Below are 22183 nucleotides of genomic sequence, written 5' to 3' on the forward strand. Positions count from 1 at the left end.
TATTTAGCAGGTTCTAGCTAATAATAAAAAAGATACGTTAAAGTTTTGTTGCAGGAGGAGGGTAGCAAGAAAGAGGCTTAGCAGTAAACGCTAAAATAAAAAAAATAAAAAATTTCTATCTTAAGAAATAATCTGATCTCTCTATATAGATATATAAAGGAAGGTAGGAAATCTTTATTTATACCTTAAAAACCTATTATTACAGTTTTTTTTTGTTGTCGTGTAAAAGGGTAAATTTACCCAATTCTCTGGTGTAAATTACCTAGTGCCGGTGTAAATTACCCCGACGCGGTACCTCAGTGCTATCTCCCATCAGGGTGGAAGTTGGCCGAGCGATGCTGGGGAAACTTGGTTGATTCCTCCGAGGTTCGGCGCCACCTACGCCTTCATGGCTCACTCGTATGATTTGCTGCGTTCGCTACCGACGAGCCGGATGGGTTGTTGTGAGTTGTCCTCTCGAGGCCGCTCATCGAACGAGGTACCCGCTCGTACTAAGCCCATGTGCATCGTGAATGTCTCCACGTTTTCGTAGCAGCGGAACTTCAACATCCTGGTTCGCCCTCGAACCCTTAAACTTGCTGCGTTTGTCACACGTGTGCTTCTGATTGGCGGTTTGTTATCAGGAACAGGATGTCGCCAGACTCGAAGAGGCAGTTATAAAAAGATTCCAAGAAAGGCGCCCTTGGCGCCAATGCGTTAAGCCAAGTCAACACGGGATCCGCGGCGGAAACCGCTTACAACGACAGCATAAGAACTGTTGGGTCCGGAGACGGACGTTGGTCGTCGTCCGCGTGCCCTTCTGACTCCTCGCCTGTCACTCCACGGAAGAAGTCAAGATGAAATTCTCGACGCGTGCTAGTGCGCCCTTCATTGCGCTCTCGGCGCTGTCGGCCGTTGCTCAAGCGGAGGATGTCCTCCACAGCCGACGTATGACGAAGCGTGGAATTGACGCTGATGGCAACTACAACATCTGTAAGTAACATTCAAGTAGTGATAGAGGTGACAGCTGGCTCACGTGACTGCAGCGTTCTTCCACGTCAATGATGTCCATGCCCATCTTGACGAGTTCAGATCTTCTGGAGCCGACTGTACCGACCCTACCCGAGGATGCTTTGGAGGCTACGCTCGTATCAAGAACGTCGTTGACGAACAGCGCGCACTGGTCAACGACAGTCTTTGGCTGAACGTTGGCGATGAATTCCAAGGCACACTGTTCTACACCTTTTACGGCGGTGAGAAGATCGCTGAGACCATCAACCAAGTCGGCTTTGATGCCATGACTCTTGGCAACCATGAATTCGATGGCGGCGAGGAGAAGCTGGGAGATTTTCTGCAAAACTTGACCTTTCCCATTGTTTGCGCAAACTTGCACACGCAGAACGAGAAGATCAACAAGACGGTTCAGAAGTATACCATTTTCGAGGACAAGGGCTTGGCTTTGATTGGTGTTACCACGGATACAGTACCCAGCATCAGTAGCCCTGACGATTCCACTGTCTTCTCAAATGTTGTTGAGGTAAGCTTTCTCATTTATGCTTTCTTAACAACGACTGATCATCTGGTACCAGGCCGTACAAAACGCCATCGACGAAATTAAGGCAACTACCAACATCACCAGGATTGCTGCCATCACTCACATTGGTTACGAGGAGGACCAGAAGCTTGCTGCAGCTGTCAGTGGTCTTCAACTCATCATGGGTGGTCACAGCCATACCCTTCTCGGCGACATGGCAAATGCCGAGGGCAAGTACCCCACCATCGTCAACAACAAGGATGGTGATGAGGTCTTCATCGTGACTGCCTACCGATGGGGCGAGTACGTTGGCCACATCGACGTGACCTACGATTCCGAGGGCAAAATCCTCGCGTACACCGGCGCACCCATTCACCTCACCAACGCGACCGGGCAGGATACTGATCTCCAAGCTCAGATCAAGCAATGGCGCGGTCCGTTTGAAGAGTTCGGCGCCCAGGTCCTTGGTACTTCAGAGGTAGAGCTCGACCAGACCACCTGCAGAACGCAAGAGTGCTTGCTCGGCGACTTCATGGCCGACGCCATGCTTGCTGACCGCAAGAATGCCACCAGCAACGTGGACTTTGCTCTGATCAACGGTGGTGGTGTCCGCGCAACCATCGACAGCGGCGACATCACCCGTGGTGAAGTTCTCACTTCCTTCCCCTTCGGCAACGCCATCGTCCAGGTTGCGCTCAGTGGAAAAACCATCTGGGAAACCCTGGAGGGCATCTACACCGGCATCAACGTCAACAACGGTAAGGCTGTTACCTCGTTCGCCCAGGTCAGCACGGGAATCAAGATCGAGTACAACCCCAGAAACGCAAACAACACGAAGCTTATTTCTGTCACTATTGGCGGGCAGCCTTTGAACAACGACACGACCTACAATGTCGTCACGTTGGATTTCCTCGCTGGAGGTGGTGACAACTTTTTCGAGCCTATCGATGAGTTTGCCTCCCTGGACACCCAGGACGAAGTGCTGGTTCGATATATCCAGGCTCAAACGCCTGTCAACATCAAGTTGGATGGCCGTATCTCGGCGGTGAACGCAACAACTGGAAACGGCACTAGTTCGCCTTCGCCTACGCGTAGCTCTCTTCCAGAGTCGACTGGTGCTGCTGCGCGTTTGGGATCTGGCATCGCGGGTGCTAGCATCTTTGCCGTGCTTGCGGGTCTGTTTATGCTGTAAATGGAGATGACGAACGTGAAATGAAAATGTACATTATGAGGAATGAACGACCTACATATCATCCTGCAAGTCTTTTGCTATGAGTTGTATTGGCTAATCAAAACGCGTGCCTTGATGTTCCAATCTACATGACTGAGACTACTTACCGCATCTATATGCCATGCTCAAATACCAACATACAGATTTGATATGATATCAACCGGCTCTTCCGAGCTCAAACGAGCCAGCGAGAGAGAATCAGCACCGGAATGCTGACAATACAAAGCCTACCGATGAACAACAACATGCTACAGGAAAGCTCAACCAACACCTCCATAACAGCTTTCGCAAAGCACAGTATATCGGACACATCGGGAACGCTAAACCCTGACAGTTTCTTTCCGCTTTCAGCATCATCCTCTACAAACAAATCACCGTAGATATCTGCCGTAGTAAGTTTCTCAGCCGATCGACTCCGTGCCACCCACAAAACGGCAGTGAGAACACCCTCCAGGCTAGCCGCGACGCGTTGATCGAGAAACGCGCACTCTGGGATGCTGGAGCCTAGGAGAAACATTCCTCGAAGATACCAGCAAACGATGTCGTCGAAGTATACTGGCAATGGCTTAGTTATTCCCTCTTGGTGTTGGTTTCTGAAGTTTTGCATAACGGCTACTTGGATCTTGTTCAATTCTTCACTGATGAAGAGTTCGACGCGTCGACTTTTTGGACACGTGGCGCCCCAGTGGAACATAGTCATGAGGCTTTGGCGTATGGTCTCGTTCATTGTTCGTTAAGAGGTAGAGGGTATGTGATCTGGGAATTTTTTCTCGTGGATGTCTGCTTGTGCTATTGAGTCTAATTCTGTACTTACTCGATTGGATGGATGTTTTGTCGCTCTGAGTGAGCCATCAAAAACTTCAAGAATATTTATAGATTTCGAGCATACATAGAAACACGACTCGATCAATTTGACGCGTCGGAGGTTGAAACATCCAGTATCAAGATGTTTCTCGCCGTCATGGTGGTCCGTGTGTAGAATTCGACTGTTGGTAGCTAGTGTTGCGAAAACGACTCGGATGGATGGGTTGTCTATGGATGAAACATGTCAGGAGTGGTAGCCTAGACGCAGCTTTGTGGTTTTCTCGTTGTTTAGGCTTTGGTCACTGTACTTGGACGACGTATCTTGTCGCCGAGTGCGGCATTGTTTCATACGCAAGGAGTACGTTTATCAAATTGCTGTCATGAGAGGTGTATTGTAATATCGTGTAGAAATGGATAGATAAAACACGTGGCCGTAAGTACAGTTGGTGAAGGTTTCCCTGCAAAAGGCTGTATCTACAAATTGGTTCATGAATTTTCCACAATCATTCTCCGACATGCATATTGCATAGAGCCTCAGAGGAGCGATAGTTAACGATTGATATGGTTGATTGAACAAGTAATCGAGACATAAGGCCGAACCATATGCCCAAGGTAATTGGGATGGCTGAGGCATTACATGGTGTTCAGCAGTGAATGCCTAGGCAACAATCGAGAGTGACCGACGATCCGCAACAGTGAAAGCATGCATGACGCGCTACGAATAAGTTACAAACGCACCCTCCACAACGCACTCGCAACTCTTGCTTTTGACTTGACTAACACCGCACAACTGCTCTGCCCAACCGCTGTGACACAAACAAATCACCCAACGAGTCGCACCCTATCATGTCAAGCCACGAGAAACTGAAAGTTCATGTCAGCGGGCCTATACGTCCCACACCTCTCACGCCTCCACCTGCCGCCACTGCCATCCCACCCAAACCCGCCGTCACCGACTTCACATACGAAGACTACAAACGTGCGGGTCTCAACACCTCTGAACAACACAATCTGATCGGACAAATCCGGAATGAGACTCCACAGATTGAACGCGATATGGTGGATAGTTGGTTGCTCGGAAAGCTCGCCAAGCAGCTTGAAATTGCCATCTTCCCGACATGCAAGATGATGCACATCGATCCCGCAGCAGTGAAGCGCATGTTGGATGAGCAGTTTCGGAAGGCGTATGGGGTGGAAGTGGAGGCCGAGGTTATGGCGAAGAGTGGGGTGGAGAACGCGGGAGAGGAAGTTGGACTGGATGTGGATGGAAACAATGTTTTCGATGGGGTTCAGGAGGTGGATGAGGAGGAAGTTGTCGAACGTCCAAGCAAGAAGGCGAAGGTGGCAGCACCCAGTGAAGTTCAGAAGGCAGTCAAGGCGTACCGGGCTCGTCGCAAGAAGGCTCGTAAGGGTTGTGTAATAGCCACATTACACTCCAAGAGTGCTTCGGAGAAGTGGGACATGCTGAATGGTGGGCGTTGAATACTTGGGTATAATTGTGGAGGATGATCACTCTATGGATTCGGTCATCCCTGAGTGATTATCCTAGGAATTAAGACGCTTCAGACGCATGACTACCAATCAACACGTGTATTCAAAGAGTCTGGAGGGATGTGAGCCAGCAGTAAGTAACGTAGAGTCCTAGCCTCTAAGGGTACACGTTATCCTTGAAAGCCATGAATCGTCATCAAAGAGACTTCATCGCAAAGGGGTATGTTGAGTATCTGAATATCAAGCTCTGTGAGCAACAAAATGAAGTGATGAAGGACACAACAACTCCTTCTTCCTTATCCATGGTCCAGGCACTCCCAATATCGCGTGTGGAGACTGATAGACGAACAAAAAATGCAGATTTCAAAACACTAATACGAGATTGATATAAGCTATGTGTGTGATATTGGGTGGATGTAAAAACAATGATAGCACATCCTCCATCACGACAGCTCATTATATGATTCCGTCAACTCACAATGCCATCACATCAATAATTTGCGTAAAATGGATCAATATCACCAACATTCATCAAGGCTCAAGCAGTTTTGAGGAGAGCCCGCGTTGTCAACACTCGCATCACTAACACTGCCAATCTCCATATACTACTTCAAGGCAGCTAAACCCGGAGCGACCACACGAACACGGAATACTACATATCCAATCTAACACATTTTTGGCATGACTTGGTGACACCTGTGCCTTTCGTACGATGCATATCTATCTCAACAAACTGTCCTCGTAGCAAGGCAGAAACAAGGCAGCCATAAGACCACCATCTCAGGGCCTGGTAAGCAACGCAGAAGTGCTGAAGTATATATTTGCAGGCTCTGACCGCCCTTACATATTCCACATCAATCCACATCCAACCCATTCCAAGAACCACGCCATCACTTCATCGACAATGACCCCCCTCGAAATCGACGTAGCAAGCACCAGCTCAGCCCTCCACCACTCATCATCTCAGCAACCGCCCACCAAGTCCCCACCGCGCGAAGCCTCAACCCCCACAACACAATCAAACAAAGCACCCCACTCCGCGCAGCACTCAAATCCCATTCCCCACAAGACAAAAGCACAGGCCCGACGCCGCAATCGTGCAGACTCAATGGGCACGCCGAGCGTGAACAACCACACCAACAGCACGAACTTCGCCACGACGTACTCCGGAATTCAACATCAAGTTTAGTAGCTTTGACGCGTTGCGACGCAGATTTCTGGGATGGAAAATGTGCGTTGGGGGCGGTTATGGACGGGACGCTCGAGGAAAGTCAAGGCGTGGCGAGGAAGCGAGGGTGCAGTCCAGCGGGCGGGGGACTATGCGGAGGTTTCTATGGGGAATCTTAGAGAGAGAGAAAGAGTACGCGGGCGCAGCTGCACAGCAATCAGAAACCGAAGATTATTAGCATGCCGGAACCAGTTTAACGGTAACGAAATAACTCTGTATGAATGTAAACAGATAATCTCCAACCCATCCGACTTCTGTAATATTTCAACATAGAACCAACCGCCATATACCCATCTCCTCCTCTTCCATACCGAAAATCAACGTCCATGATATTCCCTGTCATCCATTCCCCACACCTCGATCCTCTCAGCCCTACACTACGACCCACGCTAGCCCACTATGCAGGGTCCAGAGCAAGTCTTGGCGCTAAACGTCACGTCACTCCCTTGATTCCACTAGATAGTCTCCGGACAGTACAATTAAAAAGTACAGTTTAGATAGGCTTCTATTTTAAGTACTAGCGCAACATCTATGTAATCTTAAGAATCTACGTAATAGGAATTATTTATATAGGCTATTACTACTAAATCTTCCTTTACTCCTCTAAAAATTAATTTTATACTATATTTTTAATACTAACTTATAAGAATTAATAAGAATTAATAAATTACTTTAACCTAGATTTAAACTTTTAACCTATAAAAAAAAACTCTAAAAATATATAGCCTTACCTCTTATCCTAAGTATAACTCTCTTATAGGTAAAATACCTAGCTTAAGCTATTACTTTTTCTCTCTCTAGCCTATAAGGAGACCCTTTTTAGCTAATTAGCTTTACTAGAGATACTACTTTTATATAATTAAGATTAAAGTTTTAATAATAATTAGTAGTAATCTTTATTATATATATATATATAAACTACCTAGTAGATTAATAAATAGATTACTAAATATAGTATATATAAAATAATACTAAATAAGCTATATAGAGTAGCCTAGTATTATAGGCATTACAGTAATAGTAAGGTAAAAATAGGAGTTAAATAGGTAGAAGAATAAGATATTTAGAATAATTTAAAGGAACTACTACTTATAAACTTTAATACTATAATACTAGAAAAATTAGAATTTTATATTATATAATTACTAAAATAGGTATACTAAAATACCTTCTAGTATTAGAATAGCAAAATTATATTATTAAGAGTTATAATATAGCTATAGGAGGTAGTAAGTTTAGTACTATAATTACTAGCCTAACTACTATCTATTTATTATATAACTTATATATAGCCTTATTAATCTTATATATAACTTACTTACCCTTTATATACTATTTAGTAGGTATTTTAAATAACTCTAGAGGTATTATTTTAAGTATTTTAGTAGGCTACCTATACTTCTTTAGTAGTACTACTTTACTTATAGCCCCCTTAAGCTTATTAAAGTTACTGTAAGTAAGTATTATATATATTTAATAAGGCCTCTACTAAAGCCTTTAGTATTACTTTATAAACTTATATATTTCTTAAGTAGAGCTCTAAGTAAGCTTAGGTGTAGGCTCTAGTATAAGCTTTAGCGTAGACTTAGGTATAGGCTTAGGTATAAGTACTTACTTAGGTAGCTTTATCTTAATAGCCTTACTATTATATATAAGCTCTTATAAACCTTATAGCGTATTATATACTGTACTAAATAATATACTATTATTAGTTTTATTACTTAATAGTTATATAACCTTATATAGTAAAGTATTAGCTACTTATTCTACTACTTTTATACTTATAAGCCTCCTTTAGTTTACTTTACTATATATTTTAACTAAAGAAGGCTACTACTAAAGGGCTTTAGGTACCTTAAATAATATAGTAAATAGTAGTAATTATATAGTAGCGTAGTAAGAAGCCTTATTATAGAGGCTCTTAAAGAAGCTCTTTATACGTAAGGTAAGTATAGCTGTATTATTAGGTAAAAAAGACTTTATAAACTAAATTAGCTATAATAATAATAGTTATAATTATATAGTTATTTTAGAGGTAGGATCTTATATATTAGAGTATATAAGTATACCTATATAACTTAGCTTCTATAAGCTACCTAAGGTATTAATAGCTCTTATAAGTAGCTATTATAGGTATATAAGTATAAGCAGAATTAGCTTCTTCTAGTAGTATAGATATACTAGTATATAGTAATAAGGTAGCCTAAATTATACTAGATCTTTATACCTATAATTACTATATTACTACTATTTTTAAGCCTAAATCTAAGTCTTTTTTAGTATTATTATAATAGCTAACTATATACTCTAGAGTATCTATAATAGCGTATAGTATATTACTTTACTAGTAATTATAGTAAAGTATTTCTATATAAAATTAAGTATAATTAGATATAGTAGTAAGGCCTTAGAGGTAGCCTCTTTAGCTATAAGCTTTCTTATCTTTATACTAATCTATAATTAGATTATACTAATAGAGGTCTTAATTAATATTTAGTAGTATATAAAGGCCTTTAACCTAGCGTTTATACTTTCCCCTTATTAAGTAGCTATAGCACTAAGGTTAGGGAGCTAACTAATATATATAGCTATTAACTACTTCTTATAGGTTATATATATACTCTAGAACTAAGCTTAATTAATATTATATAGGTAGTTAAGAATTACTGCGTAATACTTATTAAGAATATTAGTACTAGTAGCTTTAAGGTAAGGCTACTATAATACTTTTAACTAGCTCCTCTTATTAGCAGTATAACTACTACTCTAAGCTTAAGTTTATATACCTTTATTAATATATTTCTTTATTACCTTAGTAGTATACTACTAATAGTACTATAGTAGGATTATAAGGTTATAAAGTACAGCTTTAAGCCCTCTACTAAAGTCCCTAATTATAAGTTCTAGCTAAGCTGCCTATATATTATTAATACTAACTTTTATAAAGAACTTTATATCCTTTTTACTTTTACTCTTAATAAATATAAAGTAAGTAGAGAAGCTTTAGCTAGTGCTTAAAATAGCTATTACTATACTTAGAAGTAATTAGTTATAATTTATATTAAATATAGTATTAATTTAATATAAAAAGTCTACTATAAATTACTCTATAAACGCCTATTATTCCTTTAGCTAGAATATAATTTACTAAAGGTTTTACGTAATAGCTTAACTAGACTTATTAATAGTATAAGTATAGTAACTTCTATACTAAAATCTAGTACTATAGAAGGTATATTTAAGGCCTTTTAAAGTATAGTCTTAGCTAATAATCCTATTAGGTATTTTAAGCTAGCTGTAGCTAAGGTTATAGTAGAACTTCTATAAAACCTTAAGCTTATATACATTTAATTACCTCCTTATAGTAGTAAATAATTTATATATTACCTATAAGCCCTACGCAATTTATACTACCTTATAGTACCTAGGTATATAGCGCTAGTAAGCTAAAAAACTTAGTAGATTTAGAGCTATTTAATAGTTATAGTCTAAAAAACTAACTTTAATAAACTAAGCTTACGTAGTACTAGAATACTCTATTTTTTTATAGGCAACGCGTATAGAATACTTATAGCCTATCTAGTATACTTTTATTATATTATAAGTATAATTACTCTTTATTATAGTAATTAGATTAAGCTTTTAAGTGTTATAAGTACTTTAATAGTATATTTTATACTATAAAATTACCCTCTTCTTATTTTAACACGTTAATTATAACTTAATAATAATAATAAAACTATAATAAAACGCATAATTCTATACCTACTTAAAGGCCTTATTAAATGTATTAAACTATTTCCTATCTATAGGTATATATAAATAAGCTGCAGGTAGCTTATTAATTATATAGCTAATATATACTATAAGATTAGGATATAAGTAATAATCTAGTACCTAATATAGCTATAGCAAAGGTAATAATAATAGTAATAGTAATTTAAGCTAAAGTAGACTTATTAGGCAATATATATTACTGCTATTATTATTAATAGTAATAGTAATAGGTATTAATAGTAGTAGATAAGATAGGATAAATTAGTAGGTAAGCGTATTACCTATAATACTATAGCTATAAGGGGTATCTATAATACTATAGCCTAAGTACTAGGGTAGCTATTTATATAACTTTATATAGGCTTAATAGAGGCGTTTAGCTATAGGTATAATAATTAGGGTATATATAGGTAGCTTATTAAGCTTAAGATTAGGTAGATTAATAGAACTACTAGGGATAATAATAGGCAATAATTTTAATATTTTAGTAAGAGATTAATAATAATAATATAAATTTATAATAATTAGGATAACTTAAACAGTTAAGTAGTAAATAATTTATATAGGTTAAGTAGTACTAAACATTCTAATTAAAACTGTTGTTTATAAAAAAAATAGCTAATCTACATCTAGTATTCTATCTAATCTCTAACTGTACTTTTCAATCGTACTGTCCGGAGACTATCCGTTGATTCCACACCTCTATCGCGCGCATCCAGTTCGAAACGCGTAAACAGACCCACCTACAGCACCCGTCTACCTACCAACTACGACGTAGAACAAACGCAGAATACTCCATCCGAAACAACCCCGCTCCAACCCAAACCAAACGAAGCTTCTCCGCGCCCCCGTCCAGCCCTCGAACCCATCATAAACCCACCCCAACCAAATCCAAGAGACAAAATGTCCCAAGCCTACGAGCGCGAACAGTACAAATATTCCCCCCCCCTTTCCTATTTATCCCATCTACCCCCCCTGTCTTCCCACCCAACTAACCACCCCATAAAAAGACAGAACAACGCGCACCTCTCCGACCTCGCCTCGAAAGTCTCCGCTTTACGCGGCGTAACAATCGATATCTATGATAGTGCAAGGGACCAGGGGGTTATTGATTCCACGGTCCGTTTAACGCTCCTGCCCTTATCCCCATATCCCCCATAGAAATCCCCCATAGAAAAAGGGGAGAAAGCGAACGAAAGATTGAAAGCAGATGCTAATGTAAACGTTACAGAGCGAGACGTTCTCCTCCCTCAGCACCTCACTCCGCGGATCCGCAACGCGATTAACCCGGATGGCAGCGTCTGGGAACCGGGTTGCGGTGTTGAAGTTAGCTGGGATGCTGATAGGGGGGGTTGTTGTGATATATTGGGTGGGGAGTTTTTTCTTTTAGGGTTGGGCTATTATTTTGAGAGGGGATGTTTCAGGTTGAGGTTCCATAATATACTAGGGGGCGTTGCGGTGTACCATATTTATCAAATTTCATCACGATCATGCATGTCACAAACAAAATACCATCCATCAACTCATATCATTATATCTACCCACCCCCCTATACCCCCAACCCCCTACTCCCAAACATTCGAGAACAAATCATCCCCGCCTCCAAACCCCCCACTCTTACCCGCCGCCCCAGCATTCCCCCCCGTCGCCGTCGAAGTATTGCCATGAGTCGGCGCGGCGCTACTCCACCCCCCAAAGTCATCATCCTGCGCAACCGCCGGAGCGCCCCAGCCCGGGCTCTTGGGCGCTGCATGCACGGTGTTAGTTGTGTTCGTTGAGTGAGCGGGCTGGGCGGGCGCCGACGAGCCCCAGACATCATTACTGCTACTACCCCAAGCGTCCATGCTGGAGAAGTTGGAGAAACCGGAGGGCGCTGGAGCGGGGGCCGGGGCGGGCGTCGGGGCAGCTGGCGAAAGGTTGAAAGCCGCAGCACTTTGCGCGGGGGGTGCGGCCATGGACAAGTCGAGGAGGTCGTTCATCATGTTGGAGACAGGGGCCGCCGCTGGCTTGGATGGCGCGGGGGTGGAGAAGGCCGAGAAGTTCCCTGGGCTCATGGTCCGGGTCTGCGTGGCGGGGGGCGACTTGGGCTTTGCGTCGAAAAAGTTTCCTCCGCCGCCGAACATGTTCGAGGACGATGTCGTGGAGGGGGATTTTGTGCTCGAGAAGCTGTCGAGGCCGGAGAAGGGTGAGGGCTTCGCTGCGGGTTGGGCGGCGAAGGATAGACTGCTAAAAGCGTCGTTCATGCCGCCAAAGGAGGATTGTTGGGGCGACGTCTGCGCGAGACTGCCAAAAGACTCCTGTCGGGCGTGTTGTTGCTGCTGGGGCTGTGCTGGTTTGGGTGCAGAGGCGTACAGCGAGAGGATAGACTGCTTGAGGTCTGGTCTCGACGACGCGGCCGAGGCGGGCCCTGTGCTGGCGGGGCGTGCAGGCTGCGAGGAGGCACCACCGAGAAAGTCCATGCCCAGCAACGCCGAGTTTGTCGGCTTGGGGGGTGCTGCTTCTGCCCTGGACGGTGTGGATCGTACTCCCACGGGCGGCTGTGTGTTTGGTCGGGGCGGGGCAGGCGTCTCGTCGCCGAAGAGGTCGATAACCGGCTGCTGCCTGGCTTGCGGGGGAGGGAGTTGGGTGGAACCGCCCGCCAGGCGTTGCGACGTCGAGCGCTCCAGCTGCACCTTCTCCTGCACCTTCTTCAACGGCTATGTCATGTCAGCACTGCTCCACTACTTTCTCGCCAACCCACGCACCATATCGTCGTCATCCACATCCAGTGTCGAGGGGTCAGGCAGCGGCCCGTCCATGACCCAGCGCTTGCTCTCGTACTTTGTGCGGATAAAGTTCTCGATCTTGGCCTCGGACGGGACATGGCCCGGCGCCAGCTTGGCCTCCCAGTACTTGTTGGCGCGGGCGTTTCCCCAGCGAAGCACGCTCTGCAGCTGCTCGTCGGTCCACGTGTCGAGGTCGACCGACTTGACGCGGCTGATGTGGGTGCCCATGCCGCGGTGGATGCCCGAGCAGCGGATGCATATGAAGACGCCCAGGTTCCAGCTGGCCCAGCGGGGGTCTATTTCCTCATTAACAAGTGGGGGGAGTGTGGGGGACGGTAGGGCGCACGCTTGTTCCGCTTGCAGTCGGAACATGTCTTGTTGCCTTCGAGCTTGACGAGGTTCTTGAGCGTGGTGCGGTTCTGCTCTGCGCGATCAGCCGCGGGATTGGGCCGCCGCGACATGGTGGGGGTTGTGTGCGTGTTGGGACGACGTCGCCGGTGGTGCGGTGTGAGTTGGTGTGTGTGTGAGGGGTAGCAGCCGCAGGCGTGTGAGAGAGTCGAGGAACGGGAGTGGGAGTTGTGTTGCGAGAGTCTAGCTCGTGCCTGAATCGTTCTTAGACGTTTCCTCGACCGAGTGTCCGTCATTGCTTGGCGCTATCATCATCGTCCCAGTCAGCGAGTTGGTCCATGTCCACAAACATACTCGTCAGAGTGAATATGAATTTGCTATGACATTATGGTGAAGACGAGTGGCTATTACTACGACTCCATTAATCACTACAGACGCTTGCGGGTATCTATCAAAAAGGCTGCATATAGTACACGACGTCTCCTCGACATCCACAAATCAAGCAGGCCGGAACCTCCAGTCATCCCAATCCTCATCCTCCGACTCGCTCTCCCCATCTTCCTCATCCACCTCCATCTGCGGAGCTGCTGACACATTACTTTCCACCGCCATATGCTGCCCCGATATCGACCGCACCGCCTCTCTCTGCTCCCGCAACCTCTTCACCCTCTCCTCCAGTCCCTCCATCTCGTCGAATTCATCCTCAAGTGCCCGCGCAGCATCCTCCTTCTCGCCCTCGACCTCCTCGTCGCGCCTCGCTCGCTGTGCGTTCTGATCTTCCCGCGCCTGTGCAGCAATCTCGGCAGCCGTCATGGGGGCTGCTTCTATGACGGCGCCAGAGTATCGTGTGGGCTGTGCGGGTGGGCGCTCCTGCTTCATCTCATTCAGGAACGCATCGAGTTCTGCCTCCTCTGCTGCGTCGACGGGCGGGGGCGCGACCTTGGCAGGCTCTGGTTGGGGTTCGCTGTCCTGGGCTGGCACTGCAGGTTGTGGGGCTTCCTCGACCTCCTCGTTGGTGGCCCCGGCGTCGAAGAAACCGGCTGGGACGCCTGCATCCTCTTCTGTGCGTGTTCGCTTGCGCTCCTCCTCGACGGAGATGTCGGCTGCCTTGCGCTTCTTCGACGTCGGGGCTGTCGAGGGAGCTGCCGACGTCTTCTGGGGCCGCGAGGCTTGTTGACGGGCTGCGCGCTGCTGCCGGAGCATCGACCGTACGTCTGCCATGGTGTGTGGGGTTGGAGGTGTAAGGCGTGACGCGTGGGTGTATATATGAAGCGAACAGTGTCGTGTATTGCGAGATGGTGATTGTTGAGTATTTGCGAGATGGTGAATGTTGGATGTTTAGATGCTGGATGCTTCTGGATGGAATGCGCAAAGGCCCCGAAGCAGCATAGCGCCAAGGCACCATTCCCATCGGCAAAACGATGGGCCAGAGCTCCTACCTTCTCCTCACTTCACTCCCACACGAGCACTCCCACTCCCACGCACACTCACACGCCACGCCCGCCCGCCATCTTCACAAGACGTGCAGGTTCGCACTCAAGCTGCGCGCACCCGCTGACGTCTCTTCATATCCCGCCCCCGACAACTACTGAGCTAGACAAGGCCCGACGCGCAAGAGGAAGTTGCGACGGTTGCGCATCGCATTGTTTCGGCTGCCTGCGCAAGTGACGCGAGGGATCGGTCGCGCTGGTTTTCTAGTTAGAAGGTCGTCTCTGTCGTTGTTCTTTGTCCGCCGTCGGCTGTCATCAGCCCGGGGCTATCTGTAGAGATTTTTGAACCCTTTGAGCCCGTAGCATAAGCCGTGTACCTCTGTATTGAGCCCATCTCTCCGTGACACACCATGGCCGGTAAGCACACTCCATCCCATGCGCCCAGCGATGTGTCCAGAGCCACAACACGACGCATTGCTACCAGCGCTGACGATGCCATGGCAGAGGACATACGCCGCTCCGGCCGCGCCAACAAGGGCCACCACTCCAAGACGCAGGACGCCCTCGACGAGCCCGTTGTGGCCACCAAGTCCAAGACGACCAAGCCCAAGGGCGACAAGAAGGCCCAGTCGCAGGCCCCGGCGCCCGCCCAGACGCAGACGCAGACGCAGGACGAGTCGCGCGCCGGCTCCGAGCAGTCGGGCGACCAGGACGGCGAGGACGATGCCATCATCCGCTGCGTGTGCGGCGACCAGCGCGACATCCGCGGCCGCCAGATGATCTGCTGCGACCAGTGCGAGGCCTGGCAGCACGTCAAGTGTTTGGGACTGCAGGAGGGCGACCACTGGGACGCCGAAGACGCCACCTACCACTGCGAGGTGTGCCGTCCCGAGGACCACGGCGAGCTGCTGGCCGCCATGAGCCGCGGCGAGAAGCCGTGGGCGCGCAAGAAGGGCTCCAAGCCAAAGGCCCGTCCCAGCGACGTCAGGCAGGACTCTGCCCCCGAGAAGACCAAGACGCCCCAGCAGTCGCCGCCCCTCGCTGCTGACCCAACCCCCGTCGAGGCGCCGTCTCCCTCGCCTGCACCCGTCACCGCTGAAGTCCGCAACGGCCACAGCGAGCCAAAGGTGCGTGCTCCCACTTCACTCACCCCACCCACTGCACCCCGACTGACCCCGCCAGCAGATCAAGAAGGAGGCGCCCAAGAGTCAGCCCCAGTCGCCCGTGGGCGAGAAACGGCGTCATGACGACACGGCCGAAAAGGCCAATGCGAGCAAGAAGCGCAGGAGGTCGTCCCAGCACCAGGACAAGACCACAGCGCAGCCTTCAGAGATTGTCGATATCGACGCGCTCCCCGAGATGCAGAAGACGCTGGCAGGGAAGCTGCGCGACATCCTCATTCCGCTGATTAAATCTGCCTCTGACGCCAGGGGCTATCGCATCCCCGACGGCGAGACGGCAACATCACTCGCCGCGCGCTTCTCCCTGCACATCGCCCTGGCCAGCCTGGAGCAGTTTGGCGAGCCGACGGGAGCAGCCTCGCCGTACTCGGATCGCTTCCGCGCTATCATGTTCAACGTCAAGAAAAACTCCCTCCTTGTGGACCGCCTACTCTCTGGAAGTCTAAAGGCACAGGAGCTCGCGACAATGCCCACCGAGGAGATGGCGAGCGAAGACGCCCAACGCCAGTACGCCGCCATGAGAGAGGCCGCCGAGAAGCAGATGATCTTGACCGAGGAAACCGGACCCCGTCTGCGCAAAACCCACAAGGGCGAGGAGGTGGTCGACGACGACAATGCCAACGACAACACCGAGTTCAGACAGCCCCAACTACGAGAGAGGGAGAGCATATCAGACGACCATCCCCTGCCACCCCTGCCATACGATCGCCCTGCAGACAGCCCGGCGGATGCGGGTTCCGTCGACATGTCCAATGCCCAGCCTGATCTCGTACGACGGCCATCGACGAACTTCGACATCAACTCTGTTTTCGACAAGGTGCGCTCACCTCAAAACGACCAGCATTCCTTCCTGCACCGCCGCCGAAGCTCGATGCGGCAGGAGAAACCGCAGGGTCCCGTCGACGATGCAGATGTCGATCGCCTGCTAAAAGACGAAGACAACGATGTCGAAATGTCAGGGTACTCGGCCGATCCCACAGTCTGCTGGCAGGGCACCATCGGCATGCAATCCCAATCAGCAGAAGCCTTCGACGCCGTCGCGCGCTTCGTCGCAGGCGGCGACTTCGGCCAAGTAATCCCCTGGGAGAAACTCATATCCAAATCCCTCTCCATCCAAGGCCGCATCGAAGGCGTCAAGGGAAACGACTACATCCGCACAATCGGCACCTCGGAAAGCCACGACGTCGCCATCCTAGCCGTCAGCCCCACCACCCCCGACGCCCGCGACAAAATGGACAACCTCTACACGTACTTCCACGAGCGCGCGAAATGGGGCGTCGTCCCCGTCGATAACCTCGGAAACGACGTCATGCGTGATCTTTACGTCATCCCTGTCGAGGCCGGCCCAAGCAATCTGCCCTCGTTTATCGATATGCTGGATTACTGCACCATTGAGACTCCGCGCAAGGAACACCTCATGCTGCTCGTTTTGGTTGCTAAGCTGCCGGAGGATAAACCACCGCTGATAGCGCAGACAATGCACTTCGATATGCCGGTCGCGCAGATGCTGCCTGCTAATGCTCCGAGTCCGAGTCCCGTCGCGGCTATGCAGTATAGTCCCATGTTCGCTCCCAACCCCCACACTAATACAAACACACCACAACAGCAGCAAGGCGCCTACGGAAACCCCTTCGCGACAAACAGCGGCGCCGCCCCCGCGCCCTCCATGCTCCCCCAACTCTCTCCCCCGCCACCACCACACCACCTGATCCCCCAAGCCAGAGAGATCCTAGGCCCGTTCATCGACGCGCCGGTTATTATCCAGATCTTGGGGAATAGTATAGCGCTTAATCAAGCGGTTAGTGTTACTCAAATGGAGAATTTAAGGCATATTCTTGAGAAGGTTCCGGAGGCGAGGGCGGATGTTGGGGTGCTTAGTGGGCATTTGAGGGGGAGGGGGGAGTGAGTGAGATAGGGGGGGAGAGGGGGGGGGATGGGGGGTGGGGAGGGGATGGGGGGGGCTTTTTGTGTCTTTGCGCTGGTGGTTATGTGCTGTTTTTTTTTTTTTTTTTGCAGTCTTCTTTGTGGGGGTTCTGGATCGTTTTTGCGTAGGGTGGGTTAGGGCAGGGTGGGCTGGGGTAGATGTTCGTGTCGCATATTTTCAGTTGTGTGCTTGTCTTCATCTTGTTCGTCTCCATCTCGTACTTTGTTTTGTTCTGTGTTGTACTGTGCTGTGTTTTGGACTAAGCGTGCTATTATGTAGTCCCCACACATGCTATCTGAAAGGATCCAGACTGACTATCAGATTTACTAACGCGATGAAAGAGTAATGCCTGCTTTTTTATTTTAGTTGTGCGGAGTAGAGTGGAGTAGAGTAAAGTACAGTAGAGGAATTACTTCAGATTGTAATTTTTGGGATGTTATATTACGCTTCACCTCGGAACGATCTGGAGACAGGAGAGGGAGATGTAGATAGAGATGCATATCCCCTCAGCACCCCGGCAGCGGCTTAGAAAAAGCTCAGTAGAGATGGAGCTTACTCTGTTGATGTATCCAAATTTTTGTTAGGCAGTGCTCGTTACATTCCACTCTGTTTTATAGTACGTTAGGTTGTGTGTACTGAATTCATGTTTAGCTTGGACTGGGGGTTTGTAAATAATGGATTGACTTGGTTTAGCTTCGTAGCAATGGTGGGGAGTAGGTTTGTTATAATTATCAGAAAGTAAAATATACAATACTCTGCACTCTAGGAGTGTTGACGTAGAGATGAGGTGTTTTGTGTTCTGCAAACATATGCTCCAAGTTATCAGTATACATATTCCGCTCATATTTCATTTCATTTCGTTCCCCTTATTGCATTTGTTATACAATTACTACGATGACTATTATCTGTTTCTCATCCAATGAATGCGAATTGAGAGTACGTGTACTGCTATAGATGTAAATGTCTTGCCTCACATCCATCCCCCATGCGTATCTTCTCCATCAGTCCTTCTCTCCCACCAAATCAAGACTAGAAGTAGAAATGTACAGAATATACCTATCTACCAATCCAAATAATAAACCTTAATTCCCACTCAAACCGCTGTGCGTACCTATTACCCAGCTAATTCCACGGTTCCGCAATTCCTTACAACAATAACAAAAACCAAAAACAGCATTCACATATATATCCCAACATCAAGAATCCTTACATACAACTTAACGTTTCTCTACACGTCACTAAACGAATCGTACCCCAGCATTGATTTCATTCCACTCCTTTTCAATCTCAAAGCCACTATATAAAAAACCCCTACCTATTAAGCAGAACACAAAGAGGACTAGACGTTCTGGAAGGGATGTACGTGCAGTGTTTTTGGAAACTTAGTGACTTGGCAACCTACCTACCTACCTAGCATTGGTATGTCCGGGAAAATCTGCTACATCGTACGGAGTACTTAAGTTAGTTAGACTAGATCGGGATGGATAGATAGAGAAACAGCTGGTTAATATGTTGATGGTGGCCGGGGGGCGGATAGTCTTGTTTCCTTACGCTCTGTATAGGATGGGTTATGGGTTATTGCTTCGCTGCGGAGATTGAGATACATGCACGTGCGCGTTGAGAGTTACAGTTAATTTTAAAGTTAGTGTTGTACGTTTACTTGGCCCATACTGGATGGATAGCTGAGACTAGACAATGAAGATGCAGATGAAAATGAAGATGTGTTTTAAAGACATAACAGACGCGGGCTATCAGTAGACACGTCGGTATATACCATAGTGTCCATCCCCAGCGGCCTGATGTGCAATACACTGATTTATGCGAGTATTACAATCCAGCTATCTACACGGTATCCATCGCGTTTCGACAGGGAGATGGAGATGGAAAAGCGCAGTGTAGTGTAGTCAGAACGCACACCGCCGACACTGCATACTCAGACCGATGTAAGTATCGTTGTATGCGAAGAGCTTGTGTTGTGGTGCCTTTATTGCTCTGTGATGATGAGATTTGATAATATTGGGAAGTGTCTGGTTACGTCTGTGTTGGGTTTGAGTGTACCGCGATATTAACGGGAATCAGGACGTCTGTTGAGTGAGTGCGTTGGTGGGTTTGTTCGGAAACAGAGTATACTACGTGGCGCGATGGGACGCTGGAGTTCAGGCTCACTGTGGTATTCAGGGTAAGTTTTAGCACTTCGCCACTTTTGCAGAGGTTTACTAGACCACGTATCCTTAGGGTGGCAAAGTGCTAAAACTTACCCTGGATACCACAGTATCATGATCTGGAGGTACGTGGGGCGAGATAGTTTAGGTTTGTTTCGCGGTGGAGGTAGTTGATCGTGGTGTGGAGTGGGAAGGAAAGGGATAATGGAAGTCGAGTTCTGTTGAATACTTTTGTCTAAATTCTGTTTGCTGTCGGGGGCAGGACAGAGGAAAGTTCAAGCAGATGTAAAAGGGGTATGTCGGGCTGAAGTTATAATATCCGTCTTACGGTCTGCATGACAACAGTAAGAAGCACAAGTGTGACTTTACTATTCCAGTCTTTTAGGATCGCGTTCCGCAGATTGAAAAGAGTATCGTGTTTGGAATTGACATGCAGGTCACATTTGTCACGTCTTTCGCGCAGAACGTCCAAACGTGTCGAGGATGGGTGTGGTTAATGTTTGCAACCAAACGATTTGAAGAATTGACAACACTCAATGCACAAGGTGTATGCCGTGAGAAAATGAATGCATCCGACGAGAATGAAGTCTAGGCGAGCGGTCATACTCGCCGATGGACCGGTGTCGGATGTTGTTGTGGATCGGCCAGTTTGTTAGTCAGCCAATGACTCTTTTGTGACCTCACCTCGCCTCACCGAGACCAGAATAGCCCTCGATAAGTCTCAGCGTTCGTATCGCGCAATCTGTGCCGGAGTCCTAGGTGCACTAATGCCATGTCTAAGAGTCGGGTGCTGGACGGATGCTTCGCCAGTGTGGATTGAGCGGGTTGGGTCTGATTTCGAGAGGGCATGCTGATAACGCGTAAGGGTCCGGTTGGACTTGGGTTGCTGAAAGGTCGTGTCCCAGAATTAGACCTCCGTATACGGCTGATGAGATCGAGCGTCTAAGGCTGAGGATCCTCATCTCCAACACCGACATCCAAACGTTGCAGCATGGAAAACGATGAACTGACAACTCTCCAGACCCTTCTGTCGTGTTGTATCGCCGTTCATAAGGGTAAGTACTGTTTTTCTCGTGACAGTGGCAGCAGCTGGTACCTACCGTCCAATCGAGCTAGCCGATCGACCGATGGCCCGATATATCTATATCTCCTTTTTTGGACCCCGTGTCCGGATCGGTCGGGAAAATCAACACGCATCACTGCGACACGGCTCTTTCTCCTATGGCCCTTACGGCGATTCTATGTACTGCAAGCTGTTAGCCAGCCTTGGAGTATTGCATTCAAGATCGTCAGCACAAACTTCGAAACAGTCATTCTTTACGCTATTGTGCGCCAAATATAAACTGCGGGGGGCCCCAGGCCCGGACTTAGTTGCTCGCTTTTCACCTAGTATTATGGATCTACCTACCCCTGACACAACGCCACGGACGCTTGGCACAAAAAGGCTTAGTCGAAATCGACTACTAACATCCACACTCGAGTTCGCGGCGCAAAGCCACCCACAACCCAGCCAGATAATGGACCGCGCGACGGTTGCGCCTACGTCCGGACACGACGCCGCGGTGGATAGTCGAAAAATAAACCGCCCATGCTAACTTTGTCCAGCCAAGTTCAATAGTAAAGCAAATACACAGGGCGCGTTCCTGCAGAAGCTTCTGTCTTTGGCTTGACGAACTGGCCAGCGATCTACAGGTACCTCAGCTAGGCGTAGGTCGAAGCCCATTTCAGGGGCATGGCAGGACAAGTATAGATAGCAGGTCAAGAGCCTCTCAATATTTTCTCATCAACATCTCTCAGCTTGTCAGTTCAACCGGTAGATCTTTTTCTACAGCCTCTCTTTTATCTCCGTTTGCTCTTATAGGGCTAGCCATTCTTTAAACTTAATACTCATCATGCCTTCCTCATCCATCTTTCTCGGAGTCGGACTTTTGTCCACTCTGACCCCTACTGCTTTCGCTGCGGCCGTCAACTACGGCTCGTACGACACTGGTTCCAGCGTGAACTACGACGGTGACAACGGTTACGGTTATGGTTCGTCTTCGTCTTCGGTTCCGTCTTACGACACCAAGACTGTCAAGACTCCCGTCTACGACACCGGGTACCCAGCTTCATCTGCTGTGTACGAGAACAAGTACCCAGCCTCGTCTGCCGCCTATGACAACAAGTACCCGGCTTCGTCTGCTGCTGTCGAGTCCAAGTACCCTGCCGCCACTCCCGTTCACGACAACGGAAACGGCTACGGCTACGGAAAGTCTTCGTCTGTTCCTTCCGTGAACACCAAGACCTACCCCAACGGTGGTGACCACGGCTACGGATACGACAGCAAGTC

At 47.7% G+C, this 22183-nt stretch overlaps 9 protein-coding genes across 9 annotated transcripts; 6 read left to right on the forward strand and 3 right to left on the reverse strand.

Moving 5' to 3' along the window:
- Positions 1 to 768: 768 nt before the first annotated feature.
- Positions 769 to 2746, forward strand: P153DRAFT_327540 (5'-nucleotidase precursor). The gene is made up of 3 exons (XM_033665331.1): positions 769 to 972; positions 1026 to 1516; positions 1569 to 2746. The coding sequence occupies exons 1-3, from the start codon at positions 837 to 839 to the stop codon at positions 2703 to 2705; spliced, it is 1764 nt and encodes a 587-aa protein (XP_033518254.1). The 5' UTR covers positions 769 to 836; the 3' UTR covers positions 2706 to 2746.
- Positions 2747 to 2919: 173 nt separating this feature from the next.
- Positions 2920 to 3471, reverse strand: P153DRAFT_412104 (uncharacterized protein; the record flags this gene model as incomplete). Its single annotated transcript, XM_033672099.1, has 1 exon — positions 2920 to 3471. The coding sequence occupies one exon, from the start codon at positions 3469 to 3471 to the stop codon at positions 2920 to 2922; it is 552 nt and encodes a 183-aa protein (XP_033518255.1).
- An 867-nt stretch (positions 3472 to 4338) lies between these two features.
- P153DRAFT_435511 (uncharacterized protein) lies at positions 4339 to 5030 on the forward strand (the record flags this gene model as incomplete). The annotated part of the gene is made up of 1 exon (XM_033673154.1): positions 4339 to 5030. The coding sequence occupies exon 1, from the start codon at positions 4395 to 4397 to the stop codon at positions 5028 to 5030; it is 636 nt and encodes a 211-aa protein (XP_033518256.1). The 5' UTR covers positions 4339 to 4394.
- Positions 5031 to 5923: 893 nt separating this feature from the next.
- On the forward strand, positions 5924 to 6451 carry P153DRAFT_371191 (uncharacterized protein). The gene has a single exon (XM_033669208.1). It carries the CDS (start codon positions 5944 to 5946, stop codon positions 6226 to 6228), a length of 285 nt encoding a protein of 94 aa, XP_033518257.1. The 5' UTR covers positions 5924 to 5943; the 3' UTR covers positions 6229 to 6451.
- Positions 6452 to 10833: 4382 nt separating this feature from the next.
- Positions 10834 to 11551, forward strand: P153DRAFT_371192 (uncharacterized protein). The gene is made up of 3 exons (XM_033669209.1): positions 10834 to 10973; positions 11055 to 11163; positions 11276 to 11551. Exons 1-3 carry the CDS (start codon positions 10948 to 10950, stop codon positions 11432 to 11434), a joined length of 294 nt encoding a protein of 97 aa, XP_033518258.1. The 5' UTR covers positions 10834 to 10947; the 3' UTR covers positions 11435 to 11551.
- A 58-nt stretch (positions 11552 to 11609) lies between these two features.
- On the reverse strand, positions 11610 to 13398 carry P153DRAFT_351373 (ArfGap-domain-containing protein; the record flags this gene model as incomplete). The annotated part of the gene is made up of 3 exons (XM_033666338.1): positions 13156 to 13398; positions 12789 to 13105; positions 11610 to 12740 (listed from the first exon to the last, which is right to left on the reverse strand). The coding sequence occupies exons 1-3, from the start codon at positions 13268 to 13270 to the stop codon at positions 11610 to 11612; spliced, it is 1563 nt and encodes a 520-aa protein (XP_033518259.1). The 5' UTR covers positions 13271 to 13398.
- Positions 13399 to 13545: 147 nt separating this feature from the next.
- P153DRAFT_371194 (uncharacterized protein) lies at positions 13546 to 14462 on the reverse strand. The gene has a single exon (XM_033669210.1). It carries the CDS (start codon positions 14376 to 14378, stop codon positions 13656 to 13658), a length of 723 nt encoding a protein of 240 aa, XP_033518260.1. The 5' UTR covers positions 14379 to 14462; the 3' UTR covers positions 13546 to 13655.
- Positions 14463 to 14618: 156 nt separating this feature from the next.
- On the forward strand, positions 14619 to 17674 carry P153DRAFT_426761 (uncharacterized protein; the record flags this gene model as incomplete). Its single annotated transcript, XM_033672620.1, has 3 exons — positions 14619 to 15004; positions 15092 to 15714; positions 15773 to 17674. Exons 1-3 carry the CDS (start codon positions 14998 to 15000, stop codon positions 17672 to 17674), a joined length of 2532 nt encoding a protein of 843 aa, XP_033518261.1. The 5' UTR covers positions 14619 to 14997.
- Positions 17675 to 20842: 3168 nt separating this feature from the next.
- On the forward strand, positions 20843 to 21605 carry P153DRAFT_140394 (uncharacterized protein). The gene has a single exon (XM_033662101.1). It carries the CDS (start codon positions 20982 to 20984, stop codon positions 21447 to 21449), a length of 468 nt encoding a protein of 155 aa, XP_033518262.1. The 5' UTR covers positions 20843 to 20981; the 3' UTR covers positions 21450 to 21605.
- Positions 21606 to 22183: the final 578 nt, after the last annotated feature.

Source organism: Dothidotthia symphoricarpi (assembly GCF_010015815.1).
Source record: "Dothidotthia symphoricarpi CBS 119687 unplaced genomic scaffold P153scaffold_25, whole genome shotgun sequence".
NCBI classification, from domain to species: Eukaryota; Fungi; Ascomycota; class Dothideomycetes; order Pleosporales; family Dothidotthiaceae; genus Dothidotthia; species Dothidotthia symphoricarpi.

What these genes read in the sequence shown, in the direction of transcription:
- P153DRAFT_327540 (XM_033665331.1), top strand. Translation starts at nt 837, where the DNA reads ATGAAATTCTCGACGCGTGCTAGTGCGCCCTTCATTGCGCTCTCGGCG. An exon ending in TGATGGCAACTACAACATCT is followed by an intron (nt 973 to 1,025) that starts GTAAGTAACATT and finishes ACGTGACTGCAG; the next exon opens with CGTTCTTCCACGTCAATGAT. An exon ending in TCTTCTCAAATGTTGTTGAG is followed by an intron (nt 1,517 to 1,568) that starts GTAAGCTTTCTC and finishes ATCTGGTACCAG; the next exon opens with GCCGTACAAAACGCCATCGA.
- P153DRAFT_371191 (XM_033669208.1), top strand. Translation starts at nt 5,944, where the DNA reads ATGACCCCCCTCGAAATCGACGTAGCAAGCACCAGCTCAGCCCTCCAC.
- P153DRAFT_371192 (XM_033669209.1), top strand. Translation starts at nt 10,948, where the DNA reads ATGTCCCAAGCCTACGAGCGCGAACA. An exon ending in CAAGCCTACGAGCGCGAACA is followed by an intron (nt 10,974 to 11,054) that starts GTACAAATATTC and finishes CCCCATAAAAAG; the next exon opens with ACAGAACAACGCGCACCTCT. An exon ending in AGGGGGTTATTGATTCCACG is followed by an intron (nt 11,164 to 11,275) that starts GTCCGTTTAACG and finishes TAAACGTTACAG; the next exon opens with AGCGAGACGTTCTCCTCCCT.
- P153DRAFT_371194 (XM_033669210.1), bottom strand. Translation starts at nt 14,378, where the DNA reads ATGGCAGACGTACGGTCGATGCTCCGGCAGCAGCGCGCAGCCCGTCAA.
- P153DRAFT_140394 (XM_033662101.1), top strand. Translation starts at nt 20,982, where the DNA reads ATGGCCCGATATATCTATATCTCCTTTTTTGGACCCCGTGTCCGGATC.